At 50.6% G+C, this 23,979-nt stretch overlaps 9 protein-coding genes and 1 non-coding gene across 10 annotated transcripts; 7 read left to right on the top strand and 3 right to left on the bottom strand.

Annotated features, from left to right (window-relative positions):
* Positions 1 to 582: 582 nt before the first annotated feature.
* LTR84_005253 lies at positions 583 to 681 on the bottom strand. Its single transcript has one exon. It is a non-coding gene; the product is annotated as a tRNA-Glu (tRNA).
* An 872-nt stretch (positions 682 to 1,553) lies between these two features.
* Positions 1,554 to 2,838, bottom strand: LTR84_005252 (uncharacterized protein; the record flags this gene model as incomplete). The annotated part of the gene is made up of 5 exons (XM_064848824.1): positions 1,554 to 1,606; positions 1,657 to 2,412; positions 2,462 to 2,542; positions 2,598 to 2,643; positions 2,695 to 2,838. 5 exons carry the CDS (start codon positions 2,836 to 2,838, stop codon positions 1,554 to 1,556), a joined length of 1,080 nt encoding a protein of 359 aa, XP_064711448.1.
* Positions 2,839 to 3,197: 359 nt separating this feature from the next.
* LTR84_005251 (uncharacterized protein) lies at positions 3,198 to 3,980 on the top strand (the record flags this gene model as incomplete). Its single annotated transcript, XM_064848823.1, has 5 exons — positions 3,198 to 3,235; positions 3,293 to 3,301; positions 3,351 to 3,570; positions 3,620 to 3,811; positions 3,861 to 3,980. 5 exons carry the CDS (start codon positions 3,198 to 3,200, stop codon positions 3,978 to 3,980), a joined length of 579 nt encoding a protein of 192 aa, XP_064711447.1.
* Positions 3,981 to 5,376: 1,396 nt separating this feature from the next.
* Positions 5,377 to 7,710, top strand: LTR84_005250 (uncharacterized protein; the record flags this gene model as incomplete). Its single annotated transcript, XM_064848822.1, has 4 exons — positions 5,377 to 5,871; positions 5,924 to 6,066; positions 6,117 to 6,432; positions 6,481 to 7,710. The coding sequence occupies 4 exons, from the start codon at positions 5,377 to 5,379 to the stop codon at positions 7,708 to 7,710; spliced, it is 2,184 nt and encodes a 727-aa protein (XP_064711446.1).
* A 687-nt stretch (positions 7,711 to 8,397) lies between these two features.
* LTR84_005249 (uncharacterized protein) lies at positions 8,398 to 10,207 on the top strand (the record flags this gene model as incomplete). The annotated part of the gene is made up of 4 exons (XM_064848821.1): positions 8,398 to 8,491; positions 8,538 to 8,775; positions 8,827 to 9,092; positions 9,144 to 10,207. 4 exons carry the CDS (start codon positions 8,398 to 8,400, stop codon positions 10,205 to 10,207), a joined length of 1,662 nt encoding a protein of 553 aa, XP_064711445.1.
* An 864-nt stretch (positions 10,208 to 11,071) lies between these two features.
* LTR84_005248 (uncharacterized protein) lies at positions 11,072 to 13,254 on the top strand (the record flags this gene model as incomplete). The annotated part of the gene is made up of 4 exons (XM_064848820.1): positions 11,072 to 11,079; positions 11,139 to 11,283; positions 11,337 to 12,944; positions 13,006 to 13,254. 4 exons carry the CDS (start codon positions 11,072 to 11,074, stop codon positions 13,252 to 13,254), a joined length of 2,010 nt encoding a protein of 669 aa, XP_064711444.1.
* Positions 13,255 to 14,381: 1,127 nt separating this feature from the next.
* LTR84_005247 (uncharacterized protein) lies at positions 14,382 to 16,682 on the top strand (the record flags this gene model as incomplete). Its single annotated transcript, XM_064848819.1, has 1 exon — positions 14,382 to 16,682. One exon carries the CDS (start codon positions 14,382 to 14,384, stop codon positions 16,680 to 16,682), a length of 2,301 nt encoding a protein of 766 aa, XP_064711443.1.
* A 409-nt stretch (positions 16,683 to 17,091) lies between these two features.
* Positions 17,092 to 18,756, top strand: LTR84_005246 (uncharacterized protein; the record flags this gene model as incomplete). The annotated part of the gene is made up of 2 exons (XM_064848818.1): positions 17,092 to 17,598; positions 17,653 to 18,756. 2 exons carry the CDS (start codon positions 17,092 to 17,094, stop codon positions 18,754 to 18,756), a joined length of 1,611 nt encoding a protein of 536 aa, XP_064711442.1.
* Positions 18,757 to 20,009: 1,253 nt separating this feature from the next.
* LTR84_005245 (uncharacterized protein) lies at positions 20,010 to 20,834 on the top strand (the record flags this gene model as incomplete). Its single annotated transcript, XM_064848817.1, has 1 exon — positions 20,010 to 20,834. One exon carries the CDS (start codon positions 20,010 to 20,012, stop codon positions 20,832 to 20,834), a length of 825 nt encoding a protein of 274 aa, XP_064711441.1.
* Positions 20,835 to 21,646: 812 nt separating this feature from the next.
* LTR84_005244 (uncharacterized protein) lies at positions 21,647 to 23,451 on the bottom strand (the record flags this gene model as incomplete). The annotated part of the gene is made up of 2 exons (XM_064848816.1): positions 21,647 to 22,438; positions 22,534 to 23,451. The coding sequence occupies 2 exons, from the start codon at positions 23,449 to 23,451 to the stop codon at positions 21,647 to 21,649; spliced, it is 1,710 nt and encodes a 569-aa protein (XP_064711440.1).
* Between the last annotated feature and the right edge of the window lie 528 nt (positions 23,452 to 23,979).

Here is a 23,979-nt window from a genome sequence, read left to right as displayed (position 1 = left end):
TACCCTGGGAGCAGCATATTCGCTGCTTTAGTGGCCATTCCTTCAATACGCCTTTGCATACCACATCCTCTCCTCAGAGCTCTTCAATTCGTCTGGGACATTGCATCGACCACAAACATACGGCTTCTGCATCAGTTCCATTTGGTTGCCACTATGCAAGTGACGCAAGAAGGGCTACTCGCACACTAATTGAGAGCTGGACCTCTATCATCAGATATCTGCTCCTGGAATTGAACTGCGAGCAGTGATATGTGCAATATGAGCAGAATGAGCATGATAGTGTGGTATCCCGTGTTGCGAAATTGGTTCAAGAAGAGACCCATGGTCTGCGAAGCTGTTTTCTGGATTCGTTTCCAGGCCAAGCATGCCTTTGAAGATTGTACAATGATTTACATTTCACGAGCAATCTAGATTTTATGGTGTGTATTGACACGGAATGTTCAGGAGGCAGATGAGCAAGCCGAAAGGAGCTGAAATATGATCAGTTGTCGGTAGAGACTTCCACGTGCTTGAATATGTATTCCAAAAGAGACAGTGCCTACCTTTAAAGATAGGCGAAAAAAGAAGAAAAAAAAAGATCAGTTCCCCGACCGGGAATCGAACCCGGCGCGCCTGGGTGATATAGATCACTTGAAGTCTTCTATTGAAAACCAGGTATGTTACCGATACACCATCGACTGAATTACAGTTAGAATTTCGTAGAGTTAAAGGGCTCTAGAGATGGACTCACGGATAAGGGTGGTTTCATGGGCAAAATTGTGTGGATTGAATATATATCCTGTGAATCATTCGGGCCGATTTATTCCGATCGGGATCTTTGTCTTGTGCGATACCCGAAATCCGAAGGTGGGACTCCTGTTATGGCTAGTTTTCCAAGGCTGTTCATCGAAGCGGGAAAAGGATCAGTATCATTGCAGCCGGTGCCTCAGGCTGTCCTAATTCGCGCTTTGAATCGTCTGTCTACAAAATGTTCGTGTCAGAGTCTTGTCGACCTATGAAGTAATGGTGTATTTGTAGATCAAGGTAATCATCTAAATTAGGTCCCTTGTCTGCATAGCAACTTGAAGCTCGTCCGAGTAATTCGTCGACTCTCCCCTTCCCTCAGACTCACAGTCCGATCAAGGCCAGCTCATCATTGACCAACGCTGATGCCTATTCACGTTACTATGGCTGGCATGTTCGTCGCGTCCATTGCGCGGTGATTGTACTCGAGCTAAACGGGTCGAAGTGGCTTTGGCGGACCCGGCGTGCCCCATATGACTAGCTCTGTGAGGGCATCACTGTGACAGTCTTGTGAACGGATATACTGTCGCAGCTTTCTTGCCATTCTCCAGGCCATTAAATTTGTGGCTGACAGCAGAGACTGCGACATTGGATGACAAATTTGACTTGACCTCGTTCTCTTGCTACAGAGGACGGGCCTCCACGTCTCGAGATTCTCCTCAGTCGATGTGCTGCCAGGTGCTGCCAGGTAAATCTGTGTTGGGTTTCTCTACACTGGATCAACCGTAGGGGTAGAAACAGTGTATCGAGATGATTAGGAGGAGCTCTTTTCACCTTCCGAGCTCTCCCAAAAGAATATTGCGATCTGTTGAGCCAGAAACAACTACATCACGTTAGTCAAAAACCCTCTGTGCATCAAACAGCATAACTTACTGATCGGATCCTCCGAGGGGGAGAACCGTACATCATTGACGGTGCCTTTGTGGCCTGGTAGTTTGTACAATAGTCTTGCCGAACGGGTATCCCACACGACCACTGTACGATCTCCAGAACCTGCAGCAATTTTGTCTCCTTTGGTACTCCAGCTTGCACGTATCAGATTCTTCTCGAAGCCAGATGGAGCTCCATCATAGGTCTGTACAGCGCGATCCACAGGAGCAAAGGGTCGAACATCCCACGTCCGGACTGTCGAGTCGTGGGAATTTGAAAGCAGAGTTTGAGAATCTGGAGAGATTTCCAAGGACGTAATGGTATCCGTGTGCCCAACCAAAGTATAGGTCACTCTCAGAGTTCGAGCATCCCAGACTTTGATATCATTGTCAATCCCACCAGAGTAGATTTCATGGCCCTGCTCTGCAAGCGCAACGGCTGTTATGGGAAAATCTGTTTCAATATAGTCCACGGCTGCCTTCTGCCGCGGATCCCATATTCCAATACAACCATCATCACTGCCACTGAGAAGCAGGTCTTGGCCACGTCTGCTGAGGTCAAGACAGTTTATGACCTCCTCGTGTCCAACATGTTTGCGGACTCGTAATCCCGTTTCCAGATCCCAGTTAGCGACGGTCATATCTGCCGAAGCCGAGTAGATCGTCCTCGAGTCGCGTGACCACTGAAGATCTAGAACAGCACCCTTGTGACCGGTTAATGTACCGTAGTTTTCAGCTTGTCCATAGGTATTCCACAGCACTGGTAAGTCTGTTAGAAATCGTGGAGGTATGAGGGGTGATTTAAATACATATGGATCTGTCCATTGAGCCAGAGGCAATATGCTGTCCGGTTGGATCGAACCTAGCCGCGAAGATTTCACCTGCATGGCCTGCCTTGCATTAGTCAATAGATTTCGAAATTGGCCGTTTGAGTAACAACAGTACCTGTCAACTCCATGATCGGTGCCGTGAGACCACTCGTCCGCAGAGCCTAGACGCTGTTAGTACGCTTCCTGTATGTTGAAGTCTATGGCCCACCTACCGAGGATATGAGAGCGCCATCTGAATCCTTGCCTGCCAGGGCGACCGCTTTTCCATCCCGAAGGTCTGAGTTGGATTTCTGTCGCTTGACCAGGGCTTGCGGCTTGGAGAAGCTGTCGGACGCCTGTCTTTTGATAGACGGCATCATGATCACGTGTGAAGTTGACTTCTAGTGTGTCAGAGGGGCCTTTGATTGGGAACAGGTCGTGGTGCGTGGTAATAGAGGTGATATTGGCCTTTCTGTCACTTTTTCGACACCAGAACTTTTGAGAAACTTGAACGCAGTCTACAGCCCACATTGCGACTGCCGAGGTAGAGCCGGAAGAGCAGGCTCGGACTTGGCGTCATGCAAGGCTCAGGCTCAGGCGTCACATATCTGTTCTTCGCTTGGACAACACCATCATCGATCAGCTGCCCGGTCAATTTTCCAGCCTTGTCAGTTAATTGCATATTCTCCCAGCGCTCTGAAATGACTGTCCGGAGATAATAATTGCATCAGCTCTCATGGCAACGAGCCAGAAAGCAGCCCGATTGGGCGAAGAGTAAGCAAAGCAGACTGAGCCAACATTCTGAACACTTTACTAAAGCAAAACTAATAGGGTCTGGAAGTAAGCAGCTTGGGTTCGATTGTTTGTTCATTTCTCTTACAAACAATAGGACAAGGGTTGATAAAGTCAACGCTGAACTTGTGACGCTCACATATGGTACAATTGTATCTCAACTGTGTGCAGACTATGACAATGATTATGCTCAAGTCAATCAACAACTCGATAAAATGGGCTACAACATCGGAATGCGTCTAATTGAAGACTTTCTTGCAAAGTCCAACACCGGTCGCTGTGGCAATTTCAGAGATACAGCTGAGATGATCTCAAAGGTATGGATGTGTAAAATGCCCAATGATACGGACATTAACGACGGATCAGGTCGGCTTCAAGATATTCCTCAATATCACTCCCACCGTAACGAACTGGACCGCGGACAACAAACAATTTTCTCTACTATTTGACGAAAATCCTTTGGCCGATTTTGTCGAACTTCCAGACGATGGGAGGGCACAAGATGAATTGTGGTTTTCCAACATATTCTGCGGTGTCTTGCGTGGAGCGCTGGAAATGGTACTTGGTCTTTCTTCCAGGAGAGTCCTTGGCTAACCAGACATGATAGGTGCAAATGTCCATCGAGGCCCGGTTCGTCAGTGATGTGCTACGTGGAAATGATGTTACTGAAATGCGGGTGACTTTGATACGCTATATCGAAGACGAAATGCCACCGGATGACGAATAATGACAACATTTTGCCAATCAGCTTCTGCTTGCCGGAGTCCCTCTATCAAGTTGGGCACGGAGTGCTTTTACAGCGCAATGGGGGGCAAAGTCGAAATTTCACGTGACCGGAACCCCTTTTCCAGTATAACAAAGGATGATGATGCCCCTGACGCGGTTTCAGCAAGACTGCGAGGGGAAGGGGTAATCTTGCTGTGATCCTTTCTACCCTGCGTTTGGGCACAGATGGAGCAACCGGATCTTTACTTGTGGCAAATGAGAGCGAAAGAGTCGTTTCCAGTAGGGAACTTGGTTCGTAGAGGGGATTTTTTAATTATTTCGACTATAGTGGTGAAAGCGTGAGGTGCAGAGGTTTTGGACTTGATGCCAAGCACCCCGCCATAGAACCCCCCAAATATAGTCTAGCGTGCTGCACTCTACGCGGGGCATATTGCATCTGGGCTGGGAAAGGACGTGCTCTGAGTCGTGGGAAGCTGCACCCTCGACCTTGAGAGATCTGGGTTTCTCTCTCAGCCTCTGAACTTTTTTTCGCCCTCTGACCATCTCCAACGGTCTTTCAGGTGCTTTCCAGGCACGAGGGAACCCCAATTCTAGGCGTGCTAGGGCTTTTACTGGCCCCAAAGCCGGACAGTCGTGGGCGCTTCTCAGCCAGAACAGAGGCATTTTGTCCCCATCCTTTCCCGTGGAATGCAACCAAACGATTATTCCACAGGCAACCCGTGTGGTGCCTTCTGCCTGCGAGTGACTCAAACACCAGCCAACTTCCCTCACCTGTGCTCAGGGCTCGCAGCACCACTCCGTTACCCATCTGTCACCCCATTTTATCTTTGCCAGCACTGCGATATTAGATTCTCACTCTTCAGTCCCGGCACTTTGTCTTCCCTCAATAGCTGCATCACTCTTTGTATCTCTTCCATACCGAAGTTCCCTCTAGTAATTCCGACCGAACAGCAACTACCTACAGTATCGCCAAATTTGTGAATTTTGAGTGCCCAGACTGTCGGCGCCTCCAAAAATTAGCCGACTTACCAGCCCGTCCGCTTTTGTGGCGGCCGCGTTTCGTTTCAGAGCAACCTCGTCTGGATATCTTTCCATCTTCTTCGACAGTTACAACTACTCTCAGTCTGAAGCACTCACTCACTCATACTGCCTCCTCAATCTTTCTATATTCTCAATCCCTTGGAAATGAAACTTGCCTGCCACCTCTGAAGTCGCTGTCGGTTTGCGCGACCGACTCTCCGCACGTCCCTGATCAACCATCTCTCGGCTAGTTCATTTAACGAACCTCCTACACCCATCGCTTGAGGTCTAGATTACTCACATCTGACCTCTACTCCATTCGGAACTAGCAACACTTGTCGGCATCACTTTCGCAGGTGTTTTTGGCTATGATGAACATGACACAAATGAACGCTGCAGGAGTGGCTGGAGGCCCGGTCGGTGGTGGAATGGTCATGATGAACAGTGGCAGTCCAGCAATGCCTGGTAATAGTGGCAGCAGTAATGGTATGCAACCAGAGCACGTCAAATCCCAGCTCAACACCTACATCTACGAATATTTCCTCAAGCTCGGTCATTATGACATTGCTCGAAGTATTCTCAACGACAAAAACCTCGCCATCCACACAAAACCACCAGTCAAGCAAAGTCCTGGCCGTCGCAAGGACGGCGAAGTCAACGGTGTCGATGGAGATGCGATGGATACAGACCTAAAGGACGACATTCCCGATGACCTACCTCGACCTGGTCATTTGGGAGAAACAAGCACACCCGGTATCGGCTTCCTTTTCGAATGGTTTAGCATCTTCTCGGATCTTTTCTCTGCACATAGAGGTGGGAAAGGTCCTGCTGGAAGCATGGGTCCCGCCGCTCAGTATTTGATGCAACATCAAGTAAGCCAGACATTACATTTGGCTGACCCACGATTACTGACTTGATGCGCAGAACATGCAACGCATGAGAGAGAACCAACAAAATCAGAATCTCGCTAGACCTGGGATGATGAATCCAAATCAATTCGCGATGCGTGCCAACATGGCAGCGCGGAATGGAATGATGAACGGCAACATGCCCAATGCAAACAAAATGTAAGATCCGTATGGGACGCTCTTATATGAGACTCACTGACACATCTTAGGACCCCTCAACAATTGCAACAATTCAACAAGCAAGCCCAGATGCTACAACAACAGTCGCAAATCAATCGCGAACAAGGCGAGATGGACATGAACGGCCGCGCCTCCTCACCCGCAGAAGGAGAAAATGGAGGTTCCCCATCCAAGAGACCACGATTAGAGGGTCAACAATTCAATGGAGCCATGATGCCGAATGGTCGTCCAGGAATGCCTGGTGGAGTGGCACCCCAAGGAATGATGATTCAAAATGCTTTCAACCCGAACATGAACAGTGCCCAGTTCCGACAGAATGGCGCAATGCCACAAAAGCCCATGCAGGTAAGTCGTGGCACAGCATACTTATCACAACCCGCTGATCACTTCCAGGCTGGAATGGCTAATGGCATGATGAATATGGGCAATGCCGGATCTCCTATGATGCAAGGAATGAATCCTGCACAATTCGCCGACGGCATGCAACTCGAGATGTACAATCAGCGAATGGCCGGCCAACAGATGCAAGGCGCCCCCGGTGGAGGTCAGAGTGGTAATCATGCCTTGCAAGATTACCAAATGCAATTGATGCTTCTGGAACAACAGAACAAGAAACGCCTGATGATGGCCAGACAAGAGCAGGATAACGCGGTCAACCGAGATGGTCAGCCCTTGGGAATGCCTGGAGGCATGTCACCTTCAGGGAGTGGCCGCACTGGCAACTCTCCCAACCCAGTTGATCAAATGAAACGGACTCCTCAGATGGGTGGTCTGCCTGGCTCGCCATCTGCTGGCGATATGGCAGGACGATCTCCGGCTGGCATGAACTTCATGAATGGTATGCCAACACCCGACTTCAACCCAGCGATGTTCATGAAAGACGGCCAACCCATGGTGGGACCTGGTGGTGTAAACATGCGACCGCCAACGTCTATGGATGTCAACATGGCTCGTCAACAGCAGCAAAACAACCGTATGGCCAACCAATTCCAAGGCGGGCAACCCATGATCCAACAAGCTTCTCAAGGACAACCACAACCCATGGGTACACCTGGCCAGCGGAATGAGATGCCACCTCCTCAAGCGCCCGCAGGCAACAATGGGCAACGAAATCAACCAGGCTCTCCTCAAAGTGGGAATGCGCCACCAACGCCCTCGACAACTAACAAGCCTGCGCCCAAGTCAAAGAAGGCGAAGGATGACAGCAAGAAACGTCCCACAAAGAAGGCGTCCACTGCCAACGCGGCCAGTGCAGACAATGAGCCTCCTGCAACCCCGACTCCATCCACGCCAATCACTCCTGTACATCCTGGACCCGGATTTAACTCAGGTGGTAAAGCTGGGGCTGGAGGGGTGGCCAATGCCAACCAAGTACCACCACAATCTCAGGTCATGCCTCCCAGTCAACCAATGCATCAACCGGATCTTTCCCAAAACTCCTTCACGGACTTTGGGAACCCTGATCAAAATTTCAACCTGGATTTCAGCACATTAGAGAATAGCGACGTTTTGGAGAATTTCGACTTTGACAGCTTCCTCAACACGACCAACGACGACACATTCAATTTTGATACAGGCATCGGTGTTGGGGGCGACTTTGGCCTAGATGGGACGGGCGAATAGTGGATGTCCGTTTCAGTTTCGACTGGACAGACTGGCACTCTTGATTATAAAGCTGTGTAACATTTAATAACCTCGGCGTTGCGCTTGACGAGAGCACGGGACGCATTGGTGGACGCGTGCATAGTTTCTTGGACATGTTGATTCTGAATACTTTTTCTTGTTGACAATACCCGCTGCTCAGACGAAAATGATTTTATTGACATGGACATACCTCGACAGGTCGATATGGTGGTGCAAGTAAGGGGAGCGGAGGAGGACATGGGAAGGCGCAACAATCTGATTTTTGTCATCATTCACTATTGACCGTTTGTGTAGTCTTACTTATTACCCTCGAAACCAAAAGCTGATGGGGCTTCAAGAGATTCACTGCTTTCCTTTAGTGAATTTCAGATCTTTACCTGCAAACAGTTCCAGGGCTTTCGGTGACTTGATATCCTAGACAGCAGTTTCCTCACTTGTCAACTCCTTGACTTCCTGCCTTCCTGCCCTCTGGCCGTAAACGTCGGAAGGAGAGTTGGATTTTATGGTAAGCGCCACCCTTTGTGAACTTCTTGATATCTTTCGACGGCCCGGGGTGAAAGCTCACTATCATGCTGACTCTCGTTAACCCTCATTGCTACGAGAAAACTCGACCATACCACGGCCCACTAGAGTTGTTTGACCTCCTGGTCGTTTAGATTTCTCAGTATGAGGTATCAGAACTGGGATGTTCTTCTCTTTCCGGCGGATTCGAGGGTTCCCCTTCAAGAGTTTGACACAAAATGCTTTGCCCTTAATCCAGGTAGGTGTAACATCTATGCCATTTGATACAACTCTGACCTTGGCAGGCTCTCGCCTTGCACCACAGCACGTACCATCGGCTTCAGAAATCGAGAATTTTGAGTCCATGACGATCATCCCCACGGTGACCTCTTTCATCACCAGCCTCGAACCCCGGACTCCATTTAGAATCTCGATTCATAGCTGGAAAAAGCCCACCGCTTCCGGTATACTACAAAGCTACAAAACCCGTGATGAAAGAGTCATGTTTGAAGCACGCATCTACATTGATGGGGTTCTCCAAGCGTATGTTCAATCCATCTACGAAGAACACTGCAGACTGACCCCTTGTCCCAGCCAACATTCTTTCGACGACAACAGTGCATGGCCGGAAGTGATTGAAGAAGAAACACGTACTGGCGATGGTCAACCGCTCTTGTTCCCCGTCTTCCACAAAGACATTCTCTATCAAACCCACTGGGAGCCCGGAGATGTTATTGGCCGTATCAGCGTGGTCATCGCGGAAGGGGTGGTCCGCCTGGACAGTCCTCAACCTGATCCTCGTCTCACCTTTGATCGACTCCGGGATGTGGTGACCTTTGCATTTCAACATGCATCTCAAGGTTTGTCCACCACCACTCCATGGTAGCTAAGATGCTGACATAAGCTACAAGATGTCCTTGAATATTCCAGTATTGCTTGGCCAAATCCAAGAATGTTTGGAAGACTAGCAAAACCAGCGGTACGACCAGGAGTTATCGGATCCAGATTGTCTCTCACGGTGGCTGACCATGACATGCACTCCCACTCGCCCAACAGAATACCTATCAGTGGTCGAGCCACCAAGCAAGCATCGAACGGGTATGACAACTTCCAAAGATTGTTGAATGCCGAGACTTTCTCCGATCTACAGTCTGATCCTCCTGGAAAGATGAACGAAACTCCTACCGGGGGACTGGATTCTTACAAGCGTTCAGCGGTTGTGGACCTCACGGGTGATGCCGAGGATCCTTTTGTTGGGCCACAGTCAATTGCAAGCCGAGCGTGGCGAGCACAGTTGAGATCTTCCAGCCATGATATATCAATGCCTGACTACACATCCAGCAGAAGAGAATTCAGTCGAACTCACACTTCAATGTCTGGGGTCAATTATCAGAGAGCAGACTTCCTGAAGCATATGGAAGAGGCCAACCCCCGAGAAATTGTGCAGGCGCTCAGCCCAGCCCAGCAAGCACAACTCATGAAGGAACTCAAGGCAGTTGACACACCGGCACAGGGAACACATGCTCCGTCCAACACACCGCGGTCTCTGTCCGGACTCAAGCAGGCAACACTAGCAATTGATAAGATTCGTGACAGTCTGGGCAAAAAGGTCGGATCTAATGCCAATTCTCCTTGGCCGATCAACGACCTGTCTTGCCATTCGAAGAAGTCTGGGAACGAGGCTGAGATGAGAACTTGTGCCACCTCCAGTGCCAATGGCCAAACAGAAACTGTTCTGATTGCACGAAACACTGAGCATCAATTGGCGGTGTCCGGAGGCAGTGTTCATAGATTGCAGTCAAGCACGACAAAACGCAAGTGGATTTCCAACTCAGCAGTGACTGATAAGACGGATGAAGAAGGGAATGAGGAAGAGGAAGTGGAACGATCTTCGCCCTCAAAGTCTGGCAGTCACGGAACTGCGATTTGCGAGATAGCAACAGTGAGCGGCAGAGTTGCTATCGATACTAACTGAGGAGCTAGGGATACTTGAGCTGCATCTTTTGACAGCATGAGTATTTTGAACGACAGCAGGCAAGACGGCTGTCTGGGCGGAAAGGCAAGGCTGAAGGTTGAAAGGGGGGCCTTAACACGGGCTGGACGGGATGGTTGCCGGTTCTGTTACAAACGCATTCCAGTAACATTGATCATGGACGAAGAGATGAAAGGCATCAATAGGTTGTAATGAGGCGGTACAGAAGACCTGGTTGAGAAATGGAGATCCCTACATTGTTGATTCCGAGTACCTAGTTATTTCTGTGCAACAGGAAACTAGACAAGTATAATTGATACACGATTCGGTTATTCCGGGGAGTAGTCTGTTCTCCGGCCAATTTCCACGAAGAGTGCCAAATAGGATCGAGGACCAAGTGGTCTTGCTTGCCCAGATGCTTTACTAAGGGTCTAAGTCCCTCATGTGGCTCTACAGCAAGATTACCTAGCACCGCGAAAGTTGTCGCACAGGGCTAGGGTTGACCCCAGATTTGATGAAATGACAATACAGCTAAGCCGTCAGTTTAGGTACGCACCTGGGCATGCAGGGCTGGCAGGGCCTTTACCCCACGTCACAAAAACTTGTCGGTTATGTACGGGTGGAGAGCACCATTGACCATTGACTCATTTGTGGTATTTTCATTCAAAAAGTTCTTCCTACCCAGGGGCAAACCACACGATACGTTTTGAGGTATCCCATAATCTTGTTCCATCTCGCTCCGGTCGTTTACTTTCGCACCGACGTTACACACTCGAAGGCAGTACCGAGTTATCCCTTTTACCCCGCTGCCAGCATTTCATCTCCTACACAGAGTCCCTTTGGTCACCGAGTCAATCCTCCGCAATAATGCCTATGTGAGTCGAGACTGGCCCGCATAGAACTCGGCGAAGCGTTGCTTACAAGTCTACTACAGGCTACGGGAGCCATGGAAAAAATACCGGAAATTTAAACCTCTTGACCTACCAAATCGTCAGTGGCCCTCTAAGACAAACGATGCACCGCCACGATGGCTCGCGACGGATTTGAGAGATGGAAACCAGAGTTTAGTCGATCCCATGGTATGTGGGGCTGGAGATGAAAGAACTCCCGTCGGATACTGATACTTAGGCAGGACGGAGTCCAGAAACTGCGCTTCTTCAAAATGCTCGTAGAGCTGGGCTACAGAGAAATCGAAGTATCCTTTCCCTCGGCCTCTCAGACCGACTATGACTTTACAAGATCCTTGGTCGAGACTCCTGGCGTGGTTCCCGATGATGTATGGCTACAGGTCCTTTCTCCGTGCAGGGAAGACTTCATCCGCCGCACGGTCGAGTCCTTAAGAGGCGCGAAGAAAGCCATCCTCCACATATATCTGGCCACCAGTGAATGCTTCCAAAGGATTGTTTTCGGCATGACGCAGGAAGAGAGTATCGCTCTGGCAGTCAAGTGTACACAATTTGCCCGCTCCATCACCAAGGATGACCCAAGTCACGCAGGCACAGAATGGCTGTACGAGTTCAGTCCCGAGACGTTTTCAGACACCTCGCCGGAATTTGCTGTCCGGATCTGCGAGGCCGTCAAGGCTGCATGGGAACCAACGGAGGACGCCAAACTCATCTTCAACCTTCCAGCTACGGTCGAGATGGCGACGCCTAATATCTTTGCTGATCAAGTGGAATACTTCTGCACGCACATGACCGAACGTGAGAAGTTCTGTGTGTCCGTCCATCCCCACAATGATCGAGGTTGCGCAGTTGCTGCGGCAGAATTGGCACAGATGGCTGGTGCTGACCGAGTAGAGGGCACTCTGTTTGGGAATGGTGAACGAACGGGCAATGTCGATCTAGTCACTCTAGCCCTCAATCTCTACACACAGGGAGTTTGGCCGGGCATTGATTTCAGTGATATCAACAAAGTCATTCGGGTTTGTGAGGAATCGACAAAGATCCCTGTCAATGAACGATGGCCATACGGCGGACAGCTTGTGGTTTGCGCGTTCAGTGGATCTCATCAAGACGCCATCAAGAAAGGATTCCAAGTCCGTTCGAAGAACGGAGTGGGAGCCGAGGACCGGTGGGAGGTACCGTATCTCCCACTTGACCCTCAGGACATTGGACGGACCTACGAAGCCATTATTCGTGTCAACTCACAATCTGGTAAGGGTGGTGTTGCTTGGGTCATTCTGAGAAGCCTCGAACTCGACCTTCCTCGTGGGTTGCAGATCGCCTTTAGCAAGATCGTGCAGAAGGAGGCCGATGCCAAAAACAGGGAATTGCTTCCACGAGAGATCCAAGCTCTGTTCGAGGAATCATATCATCTCAAGAGCAATCCAAGATTTACTCTGGTCGACTACAACATTACGGCGGTAAGGACGAGCTCGCCCGCTCCACCCTCCAAAACTGCAACCGCCACTCAGGAAAAGACAAAAACGCCCGCACAGAACACGTCAACAGCCAAACGTCAATTTGCAGGTGTGATCGCAATTGACGGAGTGCAACATCCAATTGTGGGAGTAGGCAATGGTGCCATCTCTTCTCTTGCCAATGCTCTTCATTCCTTGGGTATCGATCTCGATGTGGCAGATTACAAGGAGCATGCCATTGGAGGCGGCCGGGAGGTCAAGGCAGCTACGTACATAGAATGTACGGCCACGAATTCACATGAAAAAGTCTGGGGTGTCGGAATTCACGAAGACGTGGTCCAAGCGTCTTTGATTGCGTTGTTGAGCGCTGCAAGTTCGGTATGGGAATTATCTGGAGATCGTCAGAAGAGCTGACCCATGACTAACCATCTTATCGTAGTTCCTATCATCACGAGTCTCGACTCCTAACCCATTCAAACCCAAACATCTCCGACAGTTTTCAGAAGCCGAGCTGGAAGCTCTTGAGCGCCTGAATCTTAATGGCTCAGAAAGCCCGATCAGTCCTTTGAGGGCCGTTCGGACGCCATCTCAAATAAATATGGACTCACATCCAAGCAGTGTCCCAGCGGCGAAGATTGATATTGGATTGTTGGAGCAAAAGGCTGAACAAATCAATGGCCATAAATAGGATGAACTCAGGGGAAGAGGATGCCACTCGACGGCTTCATAAATTGAAACATTTGTCATTCCGGCATGGACACAGGGGAAATTTGCATTGTGGTCGGCCTGGCAGAGTCGAGGCAGGAAAATCAGTTGAAAAGCAGATATGACATTTCATGATGCAATGCAGCAAAAAGTTGATACTCCGCGACATGAGGTTCTCCTTCCTGGTCCTTTCTCGAAGCACATGCAAGTCACTCCCGTTGGAACTTGTCTATAGACGTGGATGAACCTCGGATAGCATCGTGTTTTAATTGTTGACATGTGTTTGAAATCTCCAGATGGACCGGCTGGGCCACCGACGCGTTGGGAGTAGGTCGAGTGACTTGCACGGTTAGGATAATCACTTTAATTTAAGCGAGCCACCGTGTCTGCCCAGAAACGGAGGCGACCAATTAATTAGAGTATGCCGACGACGAAACCCACCTAGTCGGTGCTGATAACCCGAGGTGCAGATGCATGACGACGTTCTTGCATCCCTCATGCCTGAACCATGGGGAGATGCTTCAGCTGTTCACTTTGACCAGCTTCTTCCTCCCCCAAATTCCAGGTCTGGATGGACAATACGACCCCCGTCCCTTCATCTGGCTGTCTGTATTCTACAACCACGTCTCGTGGTCTCGTGTCCGTGCCATCCGTCTACATACCTGTCTATCCTTACTCGACGTTGAAGTCGCTGTCCCTCTCCGCACCCACACATTCACCAATACCAGCTCCCACCCACGACCCCATTCCCGCCCGTCGGATTCTTATATGCCACCCCGGGACCCCGGACTCTGCTTCTCTGACATACATCATTCATATGCTACCCTGCCATTCCTAATTCCGTCGCCCTGACGCAGTTCGAGTCCACCAAGCACCCTGCTGGTCCACACTGTGACGCTACACAAAGCTGTCTCTCTACCCGTTTCCACCGACTGCACCTTCTGGCGTCGAGCATGGAGATTCTAGTGGAATAAGTCACTTCTTCGTCAAGTCGCAACTGAAACACTCCTCAAGCCACCATATTCAACTCCTTCAACGGCCAGCCTCGACCCAAGTCCCCTGGTTTGAGTGTAACCATCAACCCCGATCTCGATCTCGATCTCCATCCCCATGGCCGCTGCTGGTCGTCCTTCCTCCGCCCGGCGATTCCTCAGACCTCTCCTCTACTCCGCTGGTGCTCTGGCTGGCGTGACCGGAACCCTCATATATGTCTCCTACCGTCCGATCAATGTTCCTGGTTCGCAAGGGGCCATCGTCCCAATCCCCCGCACCCATGATGGAACCATCATTCCACCCAAGTTTCCTCTGATAAAATGTCGAGCGGAGCAGATCTCAGAGCTGAGGAAGAGCGCTGGCCTGGTTGGTGCCGCAGCTTCAGATACCTCAATCACACAGCAATTGCGGAACAGCCTGGACCGTTTAAAAGGTGCAGTCAGTGACAATCCAGACCGAGATCTACCTGCGGACCAGAGAGCCGGAGAGCCCTATGACCTCTTGGTCATTGGCGGAGGAGCCACAGGTTCAGGCATTGCCCTCGATGCTGCTACTCGAGGACTGAAGGTCGCGCTCGTTGAACGCGATGATTTCGCCGCTGGAACCAGCAGTAAAAGTACCAAGCTCGTCCACGGCGGTGTGCGATACTTGGAAAAGGCAGTCTGGGAACTGGACTATAACCAATATGCTTTGGTCAAGGAGGCCCTGCGCGAGAGGAAGTATTTCCTCGACACTGCGCCCCATCTGTCCATGTGGTTGCCGATAATGATTCCTTTACAGAAATGGTGGCAGGCGCCTTATTTCTGGGCCGGGACAAAGTTCTACGATTTCTTGGCTGGTAGCGAGGGTATCGAGACCAGTTACTTTCTGACTAAAAGCAAGGCCCTAGACGCATTTCCCATGCTCAAAAAAGACAATCTGGTTGGTGCTCTAGTGTACTACGACGGAGCGCACAATGACAGCAGAATGAACATCTCAATCGCTGCAACGGCCGCTCTATACGGTGCAACTGTCGTAAATCACATGGAAGTCACGGGCTTAACCAAAGACGCATCTGGCAGACTTAATGGAGCGGTGGTGAAGGACGTAATTGCAGAAAAGAACGGGAAATCATCTCCACCCATCACCATCAAAGCACGGGGAGTCATCAATGCCACTGGGCCATTCTGTGATTCTATTCGCAAGATGGACGATCAAACCGTCCAGGAAATAGTTGCACCTAGCTCGGGTGTACATGTCGTCCTTCCCGGCTACTACAGTCCTCAAAAGAACTCTATGGGTCTTATCGACCCGGCAACCTCGGATGGTCGCGTTATCTTCTTCCTCCCTTGGCAAGGAAACACTATTGCGGGAACTACAGATGCTCCCTGTGATATCACCCAGCAACCGATTGCGGGAGAAGACGAAATAGGCTGGATCTTGAACGAGATCAAAGGCTATCTATCACCCGATATCAATGTCCGACGCGGAGATGTGTTGGCCGCCTGGTCGGGCATTAGGCCTCTTGTTAAGGATCCTAAAGCCAAAAACACACAGTCTCTCGTCCGAAACCACCTTGTCACCGTATCAGAGTCAGGACTTCTGACATGTGCAGGTGGTAAGTGGACGACGTACCGTCAAATGTCTGAAGACGCGGTCGACGAGGCCATTAAACAATTCAGTTTGCAAACAAAGCCCCTCACCTCGCCCACAAGAGTAAGTGGGACCGAGGCGATCGACGATGCCGCACCACTCGACGGATCTTGCCAAACACATCAGGTTCGCCTAGTAGGTGCACATGGTTTCTCCAAAACTCTCTTTATAAACTTGGTTCAGCATTTTGGCATAGAAACTGAAGTGGCAAAACACTTGGCTGATGCATATGGGGATCGGGCTTGGACTGTGGCTGCGTTATCAAGCCCCACCAATGAAAGATTTCCAGTCCGAGGAATACGAATATCTGCCCTGTACCCATTCGTGGATGGTGAAGTCCGATACGCCGTCCGTCATGAATTCGCCCAGCGTGCAGTGGATGTTATTGCACGACGGACGAGACTAGCTTTCCTCAACGCTCAAGCTGCTTTAGAAGCATTGCCTATGGTGATCGATCTGATGGCTGAGGAGCTGAAGTGGGACAACAAGAGGAGAGAAGTTGAATGGAAAGAGAGTGTCACCTTCTTGGCATCTATGGGTCTGCCCAAGAGCAAACTCGGAGTTTCGAGGAAAGACGTAGAGAGCGGAAAGGCTGGCTTCACGGACGAATATGAGAGGAAGCTATACTCCAGATACGGTAATTTCCGTCCCCGATCTACATTCATCCCCACCCTTTTGGCTAACTACAATAACACAGATGGTCCTGCGGACACACTCGAGAGCGATTCAAAGCTGACGCCTGGCCAAAACCCAGTATTGGGCCAGAACTCCCCAGCAAATCGCTGATAGAACATAACTTTTCACGGCCATTTCTCTGTTTACGGTTGAACATAGCGGTGCATTGTCTGGAATTGCGCACTTGGGATGGGTGGCTCTTGCGCGATCGCCAGTGCATCTGCGGAAAGGATGGAAAGCAAAATGGTCCTCAAACGCGTTTCTCATTCGCGAACCAAAGAGTATGATATATCCTCTACGACTACTACCTAATTCGTTGCACATCACAAAGATAGTTTATTTTCCGATATTGCACACCATAAAGTGGAGCGGTTGCCTTGCTTCATGTTTTTCTGTTGACCACCCCACCCCCTTTCCTCTCACGCTCTGCACACCTGCTGGAGAGCACCCAGGCCACATAAGATGTTTGATTCCCTTCTCTCTTCCATCCATATCAATACTTTTCACCTTGGTGGCTACAATGTCTCACCAAGAACCATCCACCAGCGCTGACATCCCAGCACATGCACCTCCAAAGCCTCCACGGACCCCAGTTTGGAGTCCAGGCGCACGCCCAGCCTCAAGGATGGGTGTGCCTCATTTGAGTCTGGACACCGCCCTAGCTGCAAACCAAGGTGTCAATCACCTATCCGACAAGCCAATTCCATCCGTCGAGCGCGATAAGCTCGACCCGATGGCGGTTCAAAATGCTGGTGGTGTTGAGTATCAAAGCATGAAGTGGTGGCAAGCCGGCATGGTGATGGTGGCCGAAACCATCTCCCTGGGAATCTTGTCATTGCCACAGGCAATGTCAACGGTTGGGGTCATCCCAGGTCTCATTCTACTTCTTGGTCTTGGTGCTTTTGCATCATACTCTGGTATTGTCATCGGTCAATTCAAACTTCGATACCCTCACATCCACTCAATGGAGTGTGCTGGTAAGGTTCTCTTCGGTAAATGGGGTGCCAGAGTCATCGGTACTGGCCAGGTAAACCGGTCCCTAACTCATCCTTGACTGCATCTCAACTAACATACTTGATAGTACTTGTTCTACATCTTCGTGATGGGCAGTCATATCCTCACCTTCGCCATCTGCATGAACAAGCTCACAGGAAAATTCGTCTGCACAATTGTCTGGATGGTGATTGGCATGATGCTCAGCTTGCTATGCACTCTTCCTCGCACTCTGAAGAATCTGTCGTTCTACTCGGTTGCCTCATTCATCAGCATCATTGGTGCCGTGATGATCACGATGATCTCAGTCGGCATCTCCAAGCCAGCGTTGCAAGAAGCAGCAGCGGCAGGCCAGGAAGTCGTCTTCCGTCTCTGGCCGAAAGACGACTTGGCTTTCGTGCCCGGATTCCTCGCTGTATCAAACATGGTCTTCGCTTACGCCGGACATCCGGCTTTCTTCACCTTTATCTCGGAGCTCAAGGATCCCAACGACTTTCCCAAGGCCCTGGCATTTCTCCAGGTCAGCGACATCTCCATGTATCTCATTGCCACGGTCGTCATCTACTACTTCGCGGGCGACTCAGTAGCCAGTCCAGCCCTCAACAGCGCCGGTGAAACCGTCTCCAAGGTAGCATGGGGGGTCGCCATACCCACCATCATCATTGCCGGCGTTGTCAACGGTCATGTCTGCGTCAAATACATCTACGTGCGTCTTCTCCGCAATCGCAAGGATGACCTTTTGCACCAACGCACATGGAAATCACGCTGGTATTGGATTGGACTGGGTTGCATGTCTTGGTTCCTGGCTTGGTTGATTGCCGAAGTCGTTCCCGTCTTCAACGACATGCTAGCCATCACATCAGCTCTCTTCGCCAGCTGGTTTACCTTCGGTCTCAGTGGCATGTTTTGGTTTCACATGAACAAACCTCTCTTCGGCAGGTCTCGTGCCAACAACTGGTGGCATCCTCTCATCCCTCGTCTTCGCACTAGGCCTGTCGTTGACCCTGAGAACGTGTCAAACGATGAGGTCGCGTCGCCCACCTGGACCAAGACAAAGCTGGTCCTCATATTCATCAACGTGCTCCTGATCGCTATGGGTGCGATCCTCTGTGTCGCTGGCCTGTACGCCAGCATCAAGAGCATGGTCAGCCATGGTGCCGATCGCAAACCTTTCACCTGCGCGCCTCTCTAATGGGTGGGTGGCGGCCGCCGTCCCTAAGTTGCTATCTTTATCCTTATATTCTCGTTATTATGGTCGGCTATCGATATCACTGGCGGCTTCCTGCAAAGCAATAACTATAGTAGTATTAAATAGAAAAGATAAAATTAGAAAAGAATAGACAATCAAAAATTAGCATCATCAGTTTCCTACCGCCGTGCTCAACGATCACAGGGTCGTCCTGTACCCCAGGATTTCCATCCCCGGTGATTTCTCGGGCGGCAGAGTGCGGCCGCTGATCATCTCTGACTAGTCAACTACGTAGGATTGAGAGCGTTATTTTTCTGATTTGCGGATGAAGATGGCCGAGGGTGGACTCAATTTCAACACCTGAAGTACCTACCTATCTTGAGGACTTCGATAAGCGTCAAATCCCACCTCGGTTTCTGCATTCATATCACCTAATCCAACCAGTATCTCCATTTGGATATTGTCGGTCGGTGTGGCTTTCTCTCACAATTTGACGTCCCGTGTTCGTTTCTTCGTTCTTAACCGGCCACCTGACAAGCGAACGATAATGCCATCGGCACTGATAGGGACTTTCTTTTCTTTTCTTCCTTCCCGGCTGCCAGCGGCCCTGAGCCACGAGACCAACACACTACATAGCTTTACCGCATATGCGGCTCGTTAAATAACTCTCGCCCTCTCGCTCTGTATATATATGGATCGCCCAGCCATCCAACTTCTCACGCCTGCATTTTCCTGATGGGTGAGAGCCCGTGTCATACTCGTATCTCAGCTCTGACCTTACATAATCCTCTGACCTGACTCCGCCGTCCCAAAGTCGACAGAAGTACTTGCCTACATAATCTTGCCACCTCCACTAACTCAATACTGTTGTACTTTGAGTCGGACCACACGCAGCCATGCAGATGTCACCGGTCTTGTTCTGCTGAACTATTTTCGATCATCTTGGTTGTACAATCCCGGGGTGCCTTACTCATGTCAGATTGATATCCATTGCGAACTCAACTCGCTAGGCCTCGTCAGTTTGTCGAGATAGTGCGAACTTGCTGTAGCCGACCTCCCACAGGGCAGAGAGGCCTGTAAGTAGATAAGGACTAGGAATTTGTTGTGACCAACGCACTTTCAATTCTTCAGCCCCTCTGCGGAACGGACGAAGGAAAATTTCACGACTTCAGGTAGTCAATCATTTAACCTCGGTTCTTCGTCGAACCCTTGGAGTTGACCTTCAACCCACAGACGATTACCTTTTTTTTTTTGAGATGGCAGAAGATCGCAATGCTACAACCGCAGTCTGGGACTTCGCCTACTCTACAGGCTCCTATGGGATGGCAACTGGGAAGGCCACTCTGTGGAATACGTTCACGACGCAAGAGCCCGAGCTAAACTCCAGAACAGCCACGCATCGCAAACAGCAACCAAGCGAGTCTAAGAAATCCATCTCCAGCATCATCGTGAATAGTCTCCACCCTGCGTCGGCCACAACATCAGCAACGGTGCAAGTTTGCCCTGATGCTGGCAAATCCAGCAGCTTGAGATCGAGATTCAAGACCAAGGCTCACTCCAACTCGAAATCCAAGCACCACAGCCGGGACAGCCAGGATGCCTCGGCCTCACAGAGAACATATCTCCTGTCGATCCCACGCGCCGACCGTGTATACTGCACCCAAATGAGAGAAATCGTCTCGACACTGCTCCTCACACCACAGACGCAACTAGTTCTCCTCGTACCCCAATCCCATATCGTCTGCGAGCGGATGTGCGACCTGGGCCGTCTTTCCAAGGCGCCGGGAAGCGGGCTGCGAATTCTCCCTGTCCCGTGTGAAATCCCGATGGAATATGGTGGGATGAGCGGCATGGATGACGACGACGAGGGAAGCCAGGGCGGTTCGACTTACTTTGAAAATCCGCTGGAAATGCTCGCGGTGCAGGAGATTGCGGCTAAGGTCCTCAAATGCACCAAGTTCAGGCGTTTCGACGGATACCTGGCATTTGAGGACGAGCGGGCGAGTTGGGTTTTTCTTGAGAGGGTTGGGAAGGCGGTTGCTGGGCTATCTCCTGCTGGTGGTGGTGGTAGGAAGGCGTGATGTGATATGTGCTTTCGAATCACTGATTTGTCAGATGAGTTCGGATTCCTGATCAACGATCAACGTGACCTTCCTGGAGCCAGGGTCATCTCGTCAACGTCAACCGCTATGTCACTGTACACGAAAACCATGGAGTTTTGTGAGCGAGTTCGACCACAGCGAAACGAGAAAACCACAAGATATTCAACTCGCATTCGCGACCATCACATGCAGCCCGCCAACATGTGACGGCAGAGATTGGGGAGCAACATCTATCCATGAACCGACGAAATGAACAAGAGTGAATTGATCGGAGAGGAATTAGAGGCTTGATACCAATGTGATGCACGATACTTGGCCAGTCGCCGTTGAAGCGCGGACAAAAGACCTCTCTCACAACCATCGCAGGTCGGCTTACCGGAAAGTCGACCTGGTACGTTGAGAAGGCGTCCGCCAAATCAAAATTACTCGGGATCAACAGAAAGATCCGAGTGACACTGTTGAGGAGAGCCTTCGAAGACTGAGCCGCGAGCCCTCACACAGCGAGGCATGACGAGGCTGAGTCTTGGCGGGGATGGCATGTCCTGGGATAATTTGCGTTCTGCGAGCTGTGCTTATTTATTAACATGAAAATACCGGAATACTCAGACTTGTGGGATAGAAGTCGGGTAGGCTCTCCGTAGAGATGCTCGATGAAACGTAGGAATTGGGAGTGGCTTGGACCACACTCGTCGAGAAAATCCCATAGTCAGGCAACAAGACATGAATATATTTATCCACAACAACGCAATTTAACATCAAAAGGACATCTTGCTCGCATGATTATCGCATAATTACTGCATGATGAAACCCTTATAACCCTCCGATTTACACTCCTCCAACGTCTTGATATACATGGGGATCCCACCCGCATAATTCAACGGCTCCCTCGGTTTCCCCGGGATGTTGGCACCATTATACCAGGAATCAGTATGGCCCCTGACGCCCTTGAGACTCAACTCCTTGACCAGGGCGCGCCAGTCATTCTCGGCAGCGACATCGGCATCGGCACGCGTATAACCCTTGTCACGCATGGCGACGAACAAATCCACCAGCCAGTCACCTTGCAACTCGACGCAAGAAGGCCCGTTACTGAACGCCGTCGGCGCGTGCGGGCCATACGTGAACCAGAAGTTCGGAAACCCGGCCGTCGTCAGGCCGAGGTACGCCCAGGTCCCGGTCTTCCATTTCTCGGTAAGCAGGGCGCCGTCTCGCCCACGGATCGCAATGTCCTTGATGCCGCCGGTGATGGAGTCGAAGCCGGTCGCGAGCGCGATCACGTCGAGCGCGTGCTCCGTCCCGTCCGTCTGCACGATCCCCTCGCTAGTGAAGCGTGCGATCGGGTTGCTCTTCATATCCACCACGTGCACGTTGGCCTTGTTGAAGTGGTCGTAGAAGTCTTGCTCCAGACTCAGCCGCTTCGCGCCGAATGGGTGCGGTGGGTCCCACGGTGCCAGGAGTGCCGCTTTCTTGGTGTCGTGCACCCGCTCCCGCACTTTGTCCCGCCAGAAGTTGTACGCTTCGCGGTTGGCGCTAAGTTCGCGTGTCATGTCGTAGTAGTTGTTCATGAGGAAGCGGAAGCCGCCCTGTTTTTGGAGGGAGTCGCGTTAGCCGAAGGTGAAAACATTTTGCGGAAAGAGGCACAGACGCATGAGAGAAAGACAAACAGAACAAGGCTTACCATATTCCACAACATGTTGAACATCTCCTGCCGCTCCTCAGGGCTGGCGTCGAACATCTTCTCGGCTCGAAACTGGTATAAGAATCCATTGTAATTTACCCATCTTTGGTTGAACAACTCCGGATAGTTCTTCTTGTCCTTTTCTTGCTCCTCTGCCGTCAGGAACACCTGTCTCATGGGACATGCCAGATTGGGCGTCCGCTGAAACATCTTCAGGTCGCCTTCGTCGCCGATTTCCCTAGCCCACTCTTGCGTGATCTGTACCCCTGTTGCCCCGGTGCCGATCACCGCACACCTCTTACCCTTGACGTGAACCCCTTCGTGTGGCCAGAATGAACTGTGGTGAATGACGCCCTTGAACGAATCGAGTCCTTCCCATTCCCCAAAGTATCTCTTCGCCGCAAACCCTAGCGACGCGATGAAATGCGTCGCGCGGAATTTCCTGCCCGTGTCGCAAGTCAGTAACCATTGGTTTCGAGTCTCGTCGAAATCGGCCGAGATGACTTTCGAGTTAAAGACCGTGTCCTTCTTGATCTGCAGCTTTTTGTCCACGTGCGCGAAATATTGTCTAAGCTCGACATGGTCTGGATAGTGTGAGCTCCAGTTCCAGTCTTCGTATACCTCGGGTAGCGACAGGGCATAAATCGGATATTGGCTGTCCACACGGGCTCCAGGATAAGTATTCCAGTGCCAAATACCTCCGAGGTCTGATGCTGCGTCGACAATCTTCGTCTTGAAGCCCTGTTGTCGTAATTTGTAGAGCAGATAACAGCCTGCAAAGCCGGCTCCTACCACTACTACGTCAAGTAGTTCCTCGGGTTCATTTCCATCATGATGACCATTCTGTGTATGGCCAATCCCATTGGTAAGCTTGACATCGTTGTGGCAATCGCCCATGTCTCGCAGTAGTGTAGGCATATCTTCGTGCTTGTCCTGAATCTCTCAACTTGTTTTGCTATGAGAGAGATGGCAATGAACACTCAACCGTTAGATGATGAGACCCCTATTTGAACTGCCCACGAACAACCTCCTCATCCCATACACGTTCTTCATCGTCATGTTCAGACGTGGAGGTACATATCTCCAATGCCGATTCTCCGAGCGACACTTTTGGTTCGTCAGCTTGCCTTGGAGAGATGCAGTAAGATAAGCTCTCGGGTCTCGATCGCCTTCATAATCTGTGGGGTAAGACCATGGCGATGTTCGAGTATCCGAGGTATTGTCCCGCATGTGGAGATTGAAGGAAACTCAAAACAGCTCCAAAGAACAGCGAGCAGATGTCGAGAATGGTTCAGAGACCTTTTGGCCTCTTCACGCTCATTGGTTTGAACTAGATGTGAGTGACCTCTTCTTGGGCAACTATGGAAGGAGTGACAGTCGCCTTAAATTGATACGAACCACGACTGTTGAGACGGGCCCTGGTGAAACCTGTCGCCGTTTCTTTCG

This window comes from Exophiala bonariae (assembly GCF_035927105.1).
Source record: "Exophiala bonariae strain CCFEE 5792 chromosome Unknown scaffold_2, whole genome shotgun sequence".
NCBI lineage: Eukaryota > Fungi > Ascomycota > Eurotiomycetes > Chaetothyriales > Herpotrichiellaceae > Exophiala > Exophiala bonariae.
The sequence above is the reverse complement of the archived record's forward strand: the minus strand, read 5'-3'. Positions and strand labels throughout refer to the sequence as shown.